At 50.6% G+C, this 17,377-nt stretch overlaps 1 protein-coding gene across 3 annotated transcripts in view; it reads right to left on the bottom strand.

The window, feature by feature from the left end:
- The window catches only part of plxna4 (plexin A4), a 158,306-nt gene that overhangs the window by 25,198 nt on the left and 115,731 nt on the right, over positions 1-17,377 (bottom strand). For all 3 annotated transcript variants that reach the window (XM_072709299.1, XM_072709298.1, XM_072709300.1), the window contains exons 12-22: positions 16,488-16,678; positions 10,938-11,089; positions 9,920-10,037; positions 9,429-9,565; positions 8,803-8,970; positions 8,445-8,538; positions 6,596-6,835; positions 6,062-6,208; positions 5,417-5,651; positions 4,797-4,939; positions 2,642-2,910 (exon numbers count right to left, since the gene is read on the bottom strand). In XM_072709299.1, coding sequence (XP_072565400.1) covers positions 2,642-2,910; positions 4,797-4,939; positions 5,417-5,651; positions 6,062-6,208; positions 6,596-6,835; positions 8,445-8,538; positions 8,803-8,970; positions 9,429-9,565; positions 9,920-10,037; positions 10,938-11,089; positions 16,488-16,678 — 1,894 coding nt within the window. The remainder of the gene's footprint in view (positions 1-2,641; positions 2,911-4,796; positions 4,940-5,416; positions 5,652-6,061; positions 6,209-6,595; positions 6,836-8,444; positions 8,539-8,802; positions 8,971-9,428; positions 9,566-9,919; positions 10,038-10,937; positions 11,090-16,487; positions 16,679-17,377) is intronic.

Raw genomic sequence — 17,377 nt, 5'->3', positions numbered from 1 at the left:
TCCCAGCACAGCCTGTGAGCACTGACCGTCCTGTCACCTCCAAAGGTCACCCCATCTTACCCTTCAAGCCCCGCCCCGTCACTATGGTACGGGCTCCCAGGGGCCTGTGAGGGCCCCCAGTTTCATACACTAATTAAGCGCATAAAGAGAGTATTACAGTGTGTGGGGGGGCTGGCCAGCAAGAGCTGAGAACAGATCTGAAAGAAAGGCTTCTGGCCAGTCCCTCCCCAAGCCTGGCAAATTAGATGCCCACAAAGGCAGCCCCACGTTACCACGGCGACCAGCGCCCCCCCCCCCCCCTCCCCCCTTCCATTAGAGCGCCACCTAAAGGGTGAGATGAAGTGATTCCGCATCATGTGGTTTCATCTAAAGGGTCCCAGCTGGTAGCGAGTCTGGAAATGCGAGTCACAGGTGGAAGAGAGAGAGACGGCGAGAGAGAGAGACAGATAGAGAAAGAGAGAGAGAGTGAGAGAGAGAATTTTTCATCAGAAAAACAACAGCATCCAGTGAGACAGGGTTCCTGGCCTCCACCTGCCTCCCGCTTTACAGTGAGCAAAATGCTCACCTTCCCAGTACTAAAGGGTCACTTTCACTGGCCTGAATAAGATGATCTTTGATGGTCTTTTAACTCGACCATGAAACACCCACAAAATGACCACTTTAAAAAACAGCCAGGAGACTCTGGCTGGAGGGACATGAGGTACCCAGCACCGCTCCTCCCACGACGGGGACAGCGGGCGGTCCACAGTGCGGTAAACAGGCCGGCTTGGCCTGGAGGAGCGAGGAGTTCACGGCGCACACACTGGTGGAGGGTTAGGGGCATTTTGTGAAACGAGGGTCTCCCTCTTAGACCTTGGAGTGTGGTAATTAACCCCGATTTCCCTCTGTTAACGATCCAGCTGTTTAAATGTTTGAAGGCACACCTGAGAGCCACATAACCGGCTTCAGGATGAAAGTGGCGTGGGTGAAGGTCAAGCAGGACAAAGCATGTTGGGTAAGGGGGGGGGGCACTCTGTGCGGACGGGGGAAATTTCCATATGGCAGAGCTGGGGGAGGGAGGGGTGGGTGGAGGAATGTGACAGATGGAGCTGGCAGCCACAGGTTAGACGGTTAGACGGGCTCTGGGGCTTGGGTGGAGTCTGGCCAGATGGGTAAGTGAGGAAGCGAGCCCCCCCCCCCGCAGCTTGGGAGGGAAGTGAGTGTGAAGAGGGCCAGGAAGCAGTTGGCGATCGCGCACTGTGAGCACTGATTCGATTTAGTAAGATGGGAGAGAGAGAGAACCCCACCCCAGCCCATGAGGCTCTGCGGCTGATTCTGGAACCCTACGGGGTGTGCGGGGCACCTTGGGTGGCCTGTTTGTGCGCCATGTGGATTTCTGCCACACTCTGCTTCAGATATGTGGGCATGGAAAATAAAGAAGGGAGGTACAGTGGGTATGGGGTGGAAAGAGGTATGGAGTATGTAACTGTGTCTAGAGGGTCTAGGGCTCAGCACGAGAAAGCTGAAGAAAACATAACCTCCATCGGGGAGATCCCCAGAACCTCCACCAGAGAGAATAGCAGAACCTCTATGAAAGAGACACCCAGAACCTCCAGGGGAGCGACCAGCAGAACTACTACCAGAGAGTTACCTGGAACCTCTACCAGAGAGACCAGCAGAGCTACTACCAGAGAGACACCCGGGACCTCCAGCAAAGAGACCAGCAGAACTTCTACCAGAGAGACACCCGGAACCTTCAGCTGAGCCATCAGCAGAGCTAAAACCAGAGAGACACCCAGAACCTCCACCAGAGAGACCAGCAGAGCTACTACCTGAGAGACACCCGGAACCTCCAGCAAAGAGACCCGCAGAACTTCTACCAGAGAGACACCCGGAACCTCCAGCAGAGCGACCAGCAGAACTTCTACCAGAGAGACACCCGGAACCTCCACCAGAGAGACCAGCAGAACTTCTACTAGAGAGACCTCTCCCCCATCCACGTTTGTTACCTTGTGAAGTCCAAACCAGGGTTCAAGGCATGCTCTTTGTTAATTGGTGATAATGTGTTCCAATCCCCCCCCCGTAAGCACGCAGTAATCCCTCCCTGCAGATCGGGGCTGAGCACTGGAATATGCTCATCATCTGGCGAGCCTGAGCTCATTTTCAATCTCCGCAAGACATTGTAATGAAGGAGCAATTTAACGTGTCAGCCTGTGACAGGGAGGGAATTGTGTGTCCGTGTGTGTTTCTGTGTCTATGTGTGTGTGTGTGTGTGTGTGTGTGTGGAGTGGGGAAGGGGCTACTGAAAGCAGCCCAGAGCTGCATGTGTGTGAGTGAGCAGATGGGGGCGTGATCTTCGCGGTACAATGACACCTGCATATGCAGAGGTCTTGCATTGGGCTCCCGGGTAAATCCACACACGAGGAATAGAGCGGCCACACTGAGAAGGTCCCGCTGTCACTCAGCTCAATTATCCTGCTGCGGTTTAATTAGATTCTACAGCAATTAATCATAATTAAGCTTTAATGATGAGTCTGTCAGGGCAGTAGATGAGTGTAGGACAAGGTAAGCCTTCTGACGCCGTAGGGCGCTAACGAGCTGAGAGCCCACTGGGATGGGGCAGTGCTAGGGGGGAGCGCTCAAGATGCTCGCTGGACCACACCTGCGAAGGAGCAGCTTGGGGTGGTTCTTGCTCTCCAGGTTCTTGTGGATGAGGTCGGACAGCAGGTTCTTGAGCACGTCGGTGGCGTACTCCAGCTTGCTCTGCAGCACGGTCATGATCAGCGAGGCCACGTTGCCGCGGTCGCGCATGGAGAAGCCGCGCTGCGACTCCAGCGTGCGGATGAAGCACAGCAGGAACACCTTGTTGTTGATGAGCTGGCCGAAGAGCTTCAGTCCTTTCTCCACCTGTTCCTGCCGGTAGCCTGGAACCTGGAAGAGGAACAGAGGCCCGGGGTCAACACAGGCCAGGCTGCCTGCAGACAAACATTCAGAAAAGCCCCACTTTCTAAAATCACCAGGAGTTTGTTCTGGAAGCTTCTGGCCTGTTTTCTAGGTCCACACCTGCCGCTGTCATCTATCTATTTGCACGATCTCGCTGGGCGGTGATATTTACATCACACATTCCCTCCCCTCCTGGGTCTCAGTCCTTGCTTTCCTGTGAGCCCCCCACGTAAAGGTAAAAGTGCCCATATGGTGGTGAAAATGCTCACACAACTGCCAAGTAACTGCTGCAAGCTGCGTGTGGAAAAACACCAGGGAAATGCGAACTACGCTATGCTGGAGTGTGCCTTCCTGCAAAATGCGGCAATGGCATATGAAGACTCTTCTTCAATGACCTAGATTAGGAGACCCTGATCCCAAAAGAGGAAATGCTGTTGTACCTTCAGGTAGAGAGCTTCACTGTATACCCGACCTCGTCAATAGATGCCATCAGAAGCAGAGGTGGCTTAACCCTAAACGTTACTCAGGCACAACAACGGCCAAAGTGAAATGAAGCGTATCTAAGCAGCATGGGATGCGAACAGCTTGAGGTAAACAATGAGCTTGTCACAGCGCCGCCCGTGCCAGCCGCTCCGTGTTCCCTCAGTCTCCAACACGTGCCTTCTGGGAAGCTGTCACTTTGATCCATCGCGCTCGTTTAAAAACGAAACGCCTGTTTTTCGTTACATTTCCGCCACATAAGTGATGCTTTTTGTTGGTGTACCAGCCTGTTCACTGACGCCGCTGTTCAGTTTCCCCCCGTCTTAATGAAGTGCATTGAGACAAAAGAGGAGGACATATCAGTCTGTGGGGGGTCATCATAGTGCCTCAATCTGTGTGGGGAGTCGAAACGCTGCTCGGCGAAAAGCAAAACGAATCGACGAGGCTATCATCCCCAAAGAGGCCAGTCTTGCACCCCCCCCCCCCCACCCCATTCTATCATGCCATCAGCTCTAGATGGCTAGGGGGGGGGGAGGGGGAGATGTTAAAATAACACAGGAGATGAGAGGGAGCAATTTCAGAACATCTCACTCCCCAGCAACCATCGCCCCCGATAACTCTGATTCATATCCCCGACAAGCCGGGGGCTCTCATTCTCCCCGGAAAAAAAAAACAATCTCGACTTCCCATCACACCCCCGGCCGTCGCATCAATAACAATTAGTGGCCAATCACAGAGCAGAGGCTGGCTGACGGCGCCTTCATTAGATTTACCTCCATGTTGCCGTCTCACAGAAGAAGCTCATTTATTCCAATTAGCTCATCATTAATATTGGTTATTGCTGTTGGCCTCGCCACGCTCACAGGTTGGTAAACCACGCACCACGACACGGCCGTGCCGGGCCGCTCGAGGCAGGCGGGCCGGCAGTAGCGAATGCAGGCCGGCTCATTACGCCGCGGGAAGAATGTCGAACGGTATCTTTGTGGCAGGCGGGCCTCACGTCACGCGGGGCCTGGGCCTGAGCGGAGAGGGTATTCCCAACAGAAATACGGACCAGACGGAGAAGTACGCCTGTCTCCATCACGCTGGGCTTCCCTGCTCGCATTGTATTACAGCCAGTGGCGGCATCGTTCAGTCACAGACCAGGGCGAACATCCAGCGCCCACCCAAAGCCCGGCGCTGTCACGCGACTCCGTCCCGATGCTCTGCTGTCAGGTGCTCATCTAGCCACAACTCACAAACCTACCTGATAGAGTTCGACTTTTGAACTAGAGTTCAAAATTAAATCAAATTGAAATCTGATCTTTAAAACTTTCCACACAATTAGAACATCTTACGGTAGCTGAAATCCTGATCGCTACATTCTATACCGGCAATCATTTAGACGGCCTGACCTCCAGGTCCCGCAGCACAGGGTGCTCCTCCATGCCCGGGAAGAGGACCCTCATGGTGTACGTCCTGTAATCCAGGAAGGGGATTCCTGCCCCGTCCAGGTCGCTTGTCAGCTCGTGGATGTCGGTCTGTAACTCGGCGAAAGCTGCAGTGGCAAAAACAAAGCCTGGTTTTGCCAGTAGCCTGCTGCTGTTACCTCTGTCTCACACGTGGGAAATGCTGGCACATGTTTATCGTGACTCCTGCCTTCCAATAGATAAAATAGGCAAAAAAAATCCATAATATTTATTTTAAATAAACAAGAAAACAGAAGGCAAAATGTATTTATAGGTAGTATTCTGGGAGTCCTTTTCAGTAGTGTTTGCCAGAGGCACACAAAATAATTAAATTCAATTCAATTCAATTTATTTTTATATAGCGCCTTTCACGACAGAGTTGCCCCAAGGCTTTACATGGGTGTGTTGTGATACGTTACAGCATCATTAAAACTAATACTATGTGAAATGAAATGCAACACAAGCATTAGAGTTATTAAACTAAATTTTATGATAATAACACTCTGCATGGGGCTACCATGGGGTCTAAAGGACCGCGCAGGGTCACCCCTGCCAGCCGCTCTCACCTTCCTTGCACTCCAGCGCCACCCGGGACTCCAGGTTGTCCATCTGCATCTGCAGCCGCTTGAGGGTGAGGTCGCTCTCTCGGGACTTGCGCTTGTAGGCGATGAGCACCACCACGATGAAGAGGATGAGGAGGGCCCCGGCCCCGGCGATGCTGAAGATGGCCGTGCTGCTCAGCGGGCTGTCCGAAGAGATGTGCACCACGCCCGGGGAGAACTCGATGCCCCCCACGCGTGCCTGCGCAGACAGAGGCAAACAGCCGACACGCGCACATGTGAGACGGCATAGACACGCTCAGGCCCTACTCACACAGGCGAGTTCAGCAGAGCAAAGGATTATGGGAATGTTAGGTGTACAGGGAGGGGACCGGGGCCAGTCCAGCCCAGAAGACCCCTTACTCCACAGTCCAGGTGACATTCCAGAACATTCCAAATCTTTCCTGCTTCCCTCCAGCTACTGAATCAGCACAACAAACCTGCTATTATTAGGCTTCTGTCCCTAATCCTGCTTAGCAAAGCACTCCATCTATTTTCTGCCACCGCTGTTCTTGCCGCACCCTCCCCCCTGTCCCCCCCCCCAGCCCTGTTCAGGTGCGCCTGTCCCGCCCGTGTGCTCCCCTTCCCATGCGACCAGTACCCCACACTCACCAGGACCTTGTGTCGGCCAGTCTGGTTGGGCGACTCGCAGAGCAGTTGTGTGTCGGAGACGGTTAAGGCACACGGCTTCTCTCCAATCAGAACCGTGTAGTTCAGCTTGCCGTTGCCCCCGGGGGTGGGAGGCAGGAAGTTCCGGCCCTTTGAACAAATGACTCATATATATAAAGACATACTGAACATATGGAAGGCTGACTGACATACCGTATATAGCTAAAGCACTTCCCCCCTACATGTAAAGACATATACATTATCATGAAAAGATATACAATATCTATCCTTCTAACCAATTTCTATTCTAATCATGTGTAGATCAAGTGCAGATATACAGATATGTCAGATAGAGATACCTCCATCCATCCATTTTCTATATAACCTAGTAGATACATAGAAATGTGAGATATAGATCCATCTATCCATCCATTTTCTATATAACCTAGTACAGATACATAGATATGTGAGATATTTGTCCATCCATCGTCATCCATCTTGCAGTCTACGCGGTAGGGAGAGCAGAGAGGTAGCTACCTTCAGTATGATGGGCGACCCCGGCTTCAGCTCGAGCACCCCCGACGGGCTGAGGGGCTCGAACACGGGGTTGGGGTAGTACATGAAGGAGCTGCCGTTTAGAGCCAGCGCGGCGTGCACGTCGTCCAGGATGAAGCCGAACTCGTCGGGCTTTTCCGGGGCCTCGCGCTGCCGGCTCAGGCTGACCGGGAGCTCGGGGGCCAGGCACAGCATGGTGGTGGGGGCCAGGATCCGGCACGTCTGGGGTGGGGGATGGGATCACGGTCACAGGCTGCTCACGCTAGAAACATATTGTCACTAAGTGCTAACAGACACCCAAGCATTTAAGCGAGAAGGTCTGCTGCAGGCCCCCAGACAGAGACAGATCCCCGGGGGGCAGTCAGGCGTGCAAACGTAATCTATGCAATTAAAAAAGAAACTTCCGGAAAGAGAATTACAGCACATTTTCATGTAACTTCCATTGGCCCCAAATAAAGGAGGTATTTCAGAGTGTAATTAGTCCTGATCTGCAGTGGAATCTTGCACAGCCTTGTCCTGGTGCATGATTAAGCGCAGGATCGTAAAGAGCTTCAGCGAGACACATAACAACTCGATTTACTTCCTTTGCTTTGCAGACCCTAACCCTCTCTCACTTATCTCCTCATTACACAGGAAAATTTAGTGAAGCTTCACCCTGCTGGAAGGTGATCTTCCATCCTTGTTGTTCAGAGCTTCTGCCACCTTCACCTTAGAGGAGGTGGGTCCAAGCAACTAGAGGAGGAAGGACCAACCAATCAGATGTCTTGGTCCTGCCTTTGCTAGTTGCTTGGATCCACCCCCTCAACAATCTGATTGTTTATCTCTCTGAACTTGAATGCAATCCAAGAAGACCATTTTTCATTCTGCCCTCAGAACATTGCCGTGTAAATAAAACTCCCACGAGCCATGAGGTCAGTGTTGGTCTAGGGCACCTGTTACAGATATAGTCTGAATTCAGATTTTAAAGCTGGTACCAGCCCCTATTCCTCAGGACCTTGCTGGGGTGGAGATCACTTCCCGACCTGACTGCTGTTTGAAATAGGCATACTGCTGGTCCTGGGGCGCATGACTGACCACAAGAAGACTTTGTGGGATGCTTTTGGTCTCCATGGTAACACTGAGTGGTTAGTCAATCAGCAATACAACTCCAGTCCATACTTTATTGTCATTTTAAGGAGTCCGTGGGGAAGCAGGAATGAAATGGAGAATATGATCGATGCTCGTGGGATCGCGACTGACTGGGACTGCGTTGTGAGGACCCCTGACCTCAAGTAGGTCTGGGTAACCAAAACAGGCGCGGTGACAGCCGCCATGGCTGTTCACATGCCCCCCATGTGCAGATTATGTTCAAAAGGCTCTCGGAGACATGAGACTCTGGGACTAGGGAACAATGGGGGGCTGGGTGGCGCGGGACACCACGTGACCGATCAGCCTCCGGATCAGAGCGTGGCCTTTCCAGTGGAGGCCGAAACCCGATATGCTCCCCCACCCCCCACCCCCGCCCGGAGGTAATGCGCTCTGAGGGTCCCGTTCAAATCCTCTGTGAGAACAGCAGCCATCCGTAGGTGCAGGTCCGGGAAAAGATCTGGGGGGGTGGTGGGGGGTAACACCGACACCTCTCTGTGAAGGGTGTGGGGTTTCCGGGTCTGGGCTGGGCCTTTCCAGTGAGGGTGTCCCGTGTGATCCGCATCTCACTGGCTTTGTGAGTGGAAGTTCTGTGGGAGAGGTTCTGAACTCTGTACCAGAACTGGAATGCAATCCAAGAAAACCTAACAGGAATGCTCACGTGTGCCGTTCCTTTCAGATCCAGATGAAGGAGAACAATACTCACATTGACCGTCTCCAGGCTGTTGTACCTGGCTCTGATGAGAGGGTTCTGGATGATGTCTAGGTTGGTGCCGGTGACCGTCACTGGCGTGTTGCCACTGTACGCCGAGAGAATTCAGTCACAGGCAAATTCACTGGATCACTCTGCTCATTCACTCACTAACTCATTCAATCATTTGCATCCCCTATTCTCAGGCCTTCACACAATCATTCCCTCACAATGTACTTCAGCCTTGCATAGTTCCCAGGGTCTCTCCTCTGATTGGTCAAAATGTGCCATCCACCCTTCTTCAAAAGGCTGAAGTGCCCCATACCTCTCGAGACCTGATAGGCTGAGGGGTTAAGTGTCCCAATCCCTGTACCTGATGATGCTCCACTCAGGCTCCAGCTTGAGGATGGTGGGGTCCTCCACGTACTCGAACCTCAGGTCCCGGTGAAGATGGGCCTTGTCAACCGCCACCGACACGCTGACATTTCCATAGCCGTGCTGTGAGGCCTGTGTCTTGCATGTGATCCACTGCCCCCCCCTCCTGCAGGGGACCGGACAAGAAATGCAGGTCAGGGTTTCCCACCTCCCTCACAGAACCCCTCCTCTAAACCCCTGCCCTGCCCAGACCGCTGCCCCCGATGCAGTAAAATCATTCAGACAGTTATTCCAGTGTGTAGCAGGCAGGTCGCACCATTTTCATTTAATGTCTTTCACTGCTGTAGAGAAAAAAATATCGACGTGTCTTTAGAACCTTAAATTGCTTTTTCAATGGGAGGAGATTATATGAGCATTAATGAATTGACCCATATTAAAAGTTCATCATCCACGTCAATAAACTGAGCGAGGACTGGAGTTTAATTACTAAAAAAACACCCCCCCTCGGGAGCGCGGTATTTCCTCCCGCCTGATGTCTAGCCTCAGGCTGACATGATGTCACTAATTTGGGTGCTGATTGTTCGGTTTGGGCCACATGGGCCGGACCCACCAGAGCCCTCTCACCTGTGGAACGTGCACCTCTGGTCCTTGAACATGATGGAGACGTTGCTGCCGGCGTCCAGGTTGCTGCCGGTGATGTTGACGATGGTCCCGCCGGAGACAGGGCCCCGGCTGGGCTTGAGGTGTAGCAGCTTGGGGACCTGGGGGGAGCACAGAGCCCACCGACGGTGCTGACGGCTAGTATCGACCGAAACGTGCCGCACGTCCATCATCACAATCACCATGCTTCTCATTTTCCTGGATATTTGCCCCATCATCTAGTGTCATCACTGAAGCTCCATCAAATCAGATCAAATCAAATCAAATCAGAGTATTAACTACTCAGAGCCTAATTTGATTATAGCTCAAAGAATGATGGCACAGTAAATCATTATAGAAAATGATTGCAAACCAGGTTAAGCAGATACGGGGGCCGGTGTTGTGTGAGCTAAAGCAGGCAGCCGCGCTCTTTCATTTGCTCACTCACACAGGCAGGCAGTAATAATGATACTCACCACGAAGTAGTAATACTTGTAGGATGTGGCCATGAACTCCGGCCTGCAGTCTCCAACACACACCTGGACGTTCCCGGCGTACTGACTCTTCTCTGCCTTCCCCATCTCACACACGATCCTGCAAACAGACACACACACACACACACACACACACATATTTGCATTCACATCTTTGCAGGGAATCTCCATTAATTTCTATGGGGAAAACTCAAATCCCAACAATGACAACCGTAACCCTACCAGCCCTAACCTTCATGACAAGTAACCAAATAAAATACAAGACTTTTGTCATTTTCATATTTTTGACTGTATTCACAGATTTTTATATAATTGACTTCCCCTTGTGTCCAAAGTAACAGGCTTTCACTACATTGTGGGGACTAAACGTATACTTCAGCACAGACATGTAAACTGTGCAGTTTGGCTGGAAAATGCAAAGATGTGTCCCAGTGCTCAGAAATGGTGTCCCAATGCTAAGCTGCCTTATTTCCAAACACAAAATTAGCTCTTAACCTTTAAGCAGCTTCTTTCAAAAGCTCCTTAGACTTAAAGGGCTGCGGCTCTGGGCTGATCCCAGTGCTGAACCAGCCGCTTATAGAAGGTTTTTCATGCATATTCATGATGCATTTGATGTCAAAGGTCCCAGAAGTGCTGCATAAACCCCATCATAACCTCCCACATTATTCTGTTTTACAGTTTCAGTCTCAGCAAGGACTATTATATTTTCTCAGTGTTTTTTTTCCCCAAAAGGGCAATTTTAGGTCATAACGTATAAGCCAGGGAGTGTTGAGGTCCAGCGATACAACCTGACCCCCCCGTTGCTCAGGAGGAGAAGATTAATCATGAGCAGACGTGTTTACCGATACGAGACACCAATAGACACTGAGCAAATGCCATTATCCCCGTTCCATCATCACATTGACGTGTCTGTGACCGGGCTCTGCAGGGGGCTGAGGCTGCATCGTGCGCCATCTAGTGGTGGTCGTGCCGAAGTGCGCTGTGTCCCGTGGTCACTCACTGCTCAGCAGGGATGTAGCCGTCAGGAACCGGGGTGCAGTCCACCTCCGCCACCCTCACGTGACCCTGGATCTCCCTGAACTCCAGGCCCAGGTTCTCCCCTCGGATGGTGACCAGGGTGCCGCCCTCACGGGGTCCTCTAAGCGGGGTGATCTGGAAAGCGGGTCACCGTGGAAACCGTGAGCGCAGGCACGTGCGTCTGTGTGGAAATACTGGGGAATGCTACAGGGTGTGAATCACAGCGAGGGTCACTGGTCATGCAGCTTCACACTTTCCAGCGATTTGTCTTGGGGAACGGACAACAGATAAGGAAACGGAAAAGATAAACGAGGCGACTAACAAAAATGTTAGACAGTAAATAAGCGAAATGTGCAGTGTATGGTGCAGGGTTGGGTAACAGCAGAGTAATTATGTTCATTTGCTCTTGGGGGGGGGGGTACTGTCAGTTGTTGAGGGGGCCCCTGCTTAGGGAATAAAAAGCTATCTTTGTGACTCAAAGTGCTGGTTTTCCATGACCAGAATCTCACCCCACGAAGAATAGGCTGAAAGATGCTTACAGAAGAATCCAGAGCCTATTTCTGTCACTATTTATACGGTTTAAAAATAAAACAACAGACTTTGTAGAACACAATTTAAAAACTGCACAATACCAGTCACAAGTGTTGCAGCCCCATCATAACGCAACGCGGCTCTGATTGGCTCAGTTAAGGAGCCGCTGACGACCTCATTAATTAAAACTGCATTCCTAAGCAAAAAATGTGCTTTCTGAGCTGGCACACGTTGCCACAATTTAATTCCCCAAATTAATTAAGTTTTTCTTGAAATAATTTTTATTTCCCAAGTTAATGTGCCTTTAACATGGCTTTAAGCACAAAGCAGCACGGTTATAGGGAATTCTATAAGAGTCTTTGAGTTTAGAAGCTCATCCATGTCACATTGCTTCCGCCCAATGGCCATTTAGACGGAGGGACTAACAGTCCCCAGCCCAGCATCCTGCGAGCAAACCTATCCAATCAGACATCTCCCTAGCAGCCAAAAAAAGATTGTTTTTTTTTATCTGCGGGGCACAGTCACATCCCAGTGAACCGCAACATCACGTGACACATCCTCCAGTCCCTGTTTGTTCATTAAAATCCCAAAAGTGTCAATGGGCGGGTGGTGGGGGGGGGACTTTATAATATACTTGAAGGTTCAGTGATGTAACAAGCCCCTAGAAGCAGCCCCCTAATTGAACACAGTCTCTAAAGTCAGCCAACGTCCTTAAACCGCATGAGTGTACCCAGCCGCTGAAATCTGGGATACAGACTACACTTCCTCAAAGACAGATGTGTACGTGAGTTTCGTTCCTATGAGTGGGGGTGTCAGACCGGCCTGTGGGTGTGCGAGTCTCACACACCCCTCCCCGCTCAGATTCACAGCTCCATGACATATTACAGGCACATGCTGCCTGTCTGTCAGGCCAGGGTGGGGGGCTCTCATATGATAGGGTTTGTGACATTGAAATGCTCCTTCTCTGCCTTTAAGATCCAGTTATGAAACTTCGGAATGGATGTTGCAGTGGCCTCATTTGTTCATTTATTTATATTTCATATCCATATATATTTTATAATTGAGAAAGCCAGTCAGTCAACCAGTCCCTGGAACAACTGGGGGTTAAGGGACTTCCTCAGGGAGCCAATGGTGAAATTGCTCTGCCAATAATGGGATTTGAACCAGCGACCTTCCGATCACACCGCATCCTGACCCACTGAGACACGAAATGCCCCCAAAAACATGCACTTCCTCATTAGGGAATCAATCTCCAGTCTCCCATGTGCCAGGAAGTGATATTAATCACTATAGTAACAAGGATCGCTCTTGTAGAACCAAGAATCAACACAAAAGACTTCATTTGTCGGAATCACACTGTTGCACCGCACTGAGCTTCTCATGGAGAAAGCGAACCATCTCCTTAACCAAAGATGTGAAGACCAGTCCAATGAATACATGGATACACCTATGTTAATGTTTTCTGTGGTCATCAACAGGTTCTAGCCTCTCAGGTACCAAGCTTCCATGCCTCTGGTCTTCAATTTAATGGAGGTGCTCCAGACTGAAATGGCAGTGACACTTATAAAAATGGAGCAGGTAGGGCAGAAAGTTCTGGAAAGCATCTTCAGGACAGCTCACGGGCTTGGAATAGGGACAGTGGGCTATCACCTCGGTTTCCAAACGCCCAAATCCCACCGTCACAGAGCACGTGACCTTGACGCCTGGCTGACTCATGAAGGACAAACGCGGCAATGAAACAGACCCAACTGGCATCCGAAGCCGTCAAGTAGCAGAAGCGTTATGAAGTTAGCCGGAACCTGCTGGAACATTCTATTAGCTTATTTGGCTCATGTAAGGTACAAGCATGGAGGGAGTTTCTGAGCGGGGTGCTCATCGGACATGGTTTTACACATTTCGATAAGCCACTGGGTAACTACAGGCCAAATTAATTGCCGTCTTCCATTGGCCCAGCACCACGAGGTGCCTCAGACACTGCCAATACAGACAGAGCATGCAGGCCCTGAGGATATCCCCTCACTGCGCGCCTCACTGCGCGAGCTGGACGTTCTCGCCGACGCCGCGCTGATCCCTGCCGCTTAATGAAATGCTTTAGGGACGCTTGTCAGCACCCAGATCGCTTTGATGTGACTCCGTGCCAGATCCGAATGCGACAGGGCCTCAGATATGAGGGGGAATGTGAGCCCATGTCAACAGGAACCCACACATATGTGGGCAGGAGTGGAGGCTCGAGGAGTGCAGGCCGGCGGGAGGGCTCAGGCGGCGTAGTAGGAACGTTCTAGCACTCCCCCGGAGCCAATTCAGGCCTTCAATTATTCAGTCATTCATATAACTCTCCAAGCACATGATTACATTATTACTGTAAGATCCTATATTATATACTATTACACGTTATTATATACATATTCCATTTCCGCCAAGAAGCTGAAATTCTGACCAGTGACAGAGACAGATTGCAGCTATTTCTGGGATCTGGACGCAGGGTGATGAGGTGTCTGGTGACCTCAGTGGTGACCTTTGAACAAGCTGTTTTTTTTTTTTTTCTTTTTGCAGAAGCAAAGTGCCTTTCCAAATGGTCCTTGGCAGGACGAGCGAACAGACCACGGAAATAAAGAAAAAAATGTAAAGAGTCGGCGTAACGCTCACGACAGGCAACCTAATTGAACCGATCTCTGTGGAGACGGCCGTGCCTGAAGCTGCCAAGTGGACACTGGGAAGGGGGGTGGGGGGGGCGGACGAGGCTGGGAGGGGGGAAGGGGCACGCGCCAGTCATTAAAATTTCTCACATCCCTCCCATCGCCTCACAGCTGAAACTCCAGGGCTGCTAATGAGAGGTTGGATTCTTTAATTCGCCTTTGAGGTGCGCGCCGGTCTCTGGAAGAGGTGTGGGACCGTGTGACGAGCACATGCTGATCCCAAAACGACAGGACCTCAGACCTTTTCACAGCTTCTGCTCTTCCTGCTGCGCGGATGACTGTTTTTATGAGTGCGACTAAGAAGAAACAGACAAATCATCTCGGTGGACTGCTCCGCTGTCAGAAGAACTGTTTGTCAGATTGATGCACACGCCCATCCATCATCCCCAGAACAAGCCCCTGATTGGCATGTTGTGCCATCAATCAACCCAAGAGCTAGGTGCTGAGTGGCTACCATGGGTCATTAGGGGCTTGAAGGACCTTCGGGGCATTACTACACCACTAAATAGGCCGCATCATCTATTATCTGCCAAAAACTACATCCCCCCAGCCTGATATAAGTCTCTGAGGAGGAGTAGTTAATGCTCTGCCTTGTTCCTCTTCCACCAGCCCAGATCTTGAAAGGAGGTGAAGGTCCTTATTATCACAGAGGGATGCTGGTAGCTTTGGGGGACGTCCAGCCAGTGAGAATCAACCGGACTGGCACTACCTTCAGTGTTACCACTAACACAAGTGTCCAAAGCTGCTCTATTCTCACCATCAGTCTGTTATGACTCCTCACTTCTTCATCGCCCAGATACAGAGCGGCAGCCCATCTGAGATTCTCTCTTCTAAGAGCAGCTGGAGGATTCCCACAGCCACCTGGATTTTCTGACAGGGCGTTGTTTCACTAACCATCGTGAGGTCATTTCCTGACGAATGCAGACATCTAATATTCCCAGTTTCCCCAATATTTCCAATTTTCATATTAAGCTTTTGAGTCTTTGTTTCAAGTCCCATTTTCTGAACAACTTCACCTTGTAGAATAATCTAAATAATACCTTACTATGACTGGATTTATCTATGAGGCCATTCCATCTAAACTTTCCGATCCTGGTCTGCTATGGGTCTACCCTCTACCCTCTGCTTTGTGTCAAGTTGTAGACAGCATGGCTGGATAGAAGTCTCTTTTCATTAGAAGATGTGGAGCTGATTAGATTTCTGAACTTGACAAGCTAATTGATGGTTATTGGAGGAAAACATTTAATCACTCTCCATTTCGTGTCTGAGTAAAGATTGTTCAGCCAGGATGTCATGGTAATGAAGTGCATTAGAATGCATTACACCCATCGGGCTTAAAAGAAATCTGTCAGGGAACACACGGCGGGATTTACGAGTGAATGAAACTGTGATGGAGAACAGCAACGGGCCATAAGCCCCACCCCCTGTCCGAGAAGCCAAGTCAGATCATTCTGTGCAATCTGAACCTGCAGGGAAGTGTGACGGTAGTAAGATGTCTGGCACTGAAGTAGTATGACAGTGACAGCTGTGTGCTCTCATCTGTGTGATTTTGGGGTGCATACTGCAGTGGTATGACAGTGATAGCTGTGTGCTCTCATCTGTGTGATTTTGGGGTGCATACTGCAGTGGTATGACAGTGATAGCTGTGTGCTCTCATCTGTGTGATTTTGGGGTGCATACTGCAGTGGTATGACAGTGATAGCTGTGTGCTCTCATCTGTGTGATTTTGGGGTGCATACTGCAGTGGTACGACAGTGATAGCTGTGTGCTCTCATCTGTGTGATTTTGGGGTGCATACTGCAGTGGTATGACAGTGATAGCTGTGTGCTCTCATCTGTGTGATTTTGGGGTGCATACTGCAGTGGTATGACAGTGATAGCTGTGTGCTCTCATCTGTGTGATTTTGGGGTGCATACTGCAGTGGTACGACAGTGAAAGCTGTGTGCTCTCATCTGTGTGATTTTGGGGTGCATACTGCAGTGGTACGACAGTGATAGCTGTGTGCTCTCATCTGTGTGATTTTGGGGTGCATACTGCAGTGGTATGACAGTGATAGCTGTGTGGTCTCATCTGTGTGATTTTGGGGTGCATACTGCAGTGGTATGACAGTGATAGCTGTGTGCTCTCATCTGTGTGATTTTGGGGTGCATACTGCAGTGGTATGACAGTGACAGCTGTGCGCTCTCACCTGTGTGAATTTGTGGTATGTACTGCAGTGGCATGACAGTGACAGCTGTGCGGTCTCACCTGTGTGAATTTGTGGTATGTACTGCAGTGGCATGACAGTGACAACTGTGCACTCTCACCTGTGTGATTTTGGGGTGGGTGCACTTGCTGTTGGGTCCGCTGGGCTGCAGCCACTGGCTCTCAGGGTGGGGGCAGTGCTGCTTGAGCGTGCAGCGCTCCTCTCCCTTGCACCAAACGCAGCCGTACAGGGGATCAGCCTTCAGACACAGCCCACAGCTCCTGCGCCGGGCATCACACTTGTACAGGTGGACTGGGAACACAGGCAAACACAGGGCACAGGGGGTGAGCAGGGCTGAATGTGTATACATGAGCAAGCTGAACGCATGTGCTACTGTAATGAGTGCCAGATGAGTCATTACTTCTGGCGGCAGCATCTGGGAAAATAAAGTTTTATTGTTATAAAAAAGGTGAGTAACAGTCAGAGACAATTACAGGCAGCATTAAGCACACGACTCAGCAGAGATGTGGAGCCTACAGGTTAAATCCCAAAGGGGCTTCTTTGTTTCTTTGTTGCTTGTTCTGTCAGGTTTCATAAACCTCACAAACAGGGGATTCCTGTTACAAGAGATTCCTTTTTATGACCAAAGAAGACACATAGATATGCAAGATCTTTGGATCAATACATGGATCCTCTGGCTCCCTTTTCCCATATATACCCCTGCCCGGAGAACACAGCCTATCACTCCCTGTCTTCCGGTTCAACGTTTTTCATCACCATGGAAACTACTGTGGAATCTACTCTTTAATTGCCGTTAGATGATTCTGTAATCCGTCCATCACATTAAACCTGCGGAGTTCTGCACCGCCTCTCTCCCGGTGGGACTGAACCGTGAAAACGTCCTTTGAGAGCAAAAGCCCGACCCGTCTCTCTCTCTCTCTCTCGCTCATACACACAGACATTCCTGGCATTTTTAGTTTTTTGATATGCAGTCACAGATTTTTATAAAAT

This window comes from Paramormyrops kingsleyae, chromosome 1 (assembly GCF_048594095.1).
Source record: "Paramormyrops kingsleyae isolate MSU_618 chromosome 1, PKINGS_0.4, whole genome shotgun sequence".
NCBI lineage: Eukaryota > Metazoa > Chordata > Actinopteri > Osteoglossiformes > Mormyridae > Paramormyrops > Paramormyrops kingsleyae.
This window is presented reverse-complemented; position numbering and strand designations above follow the sequence as displayed.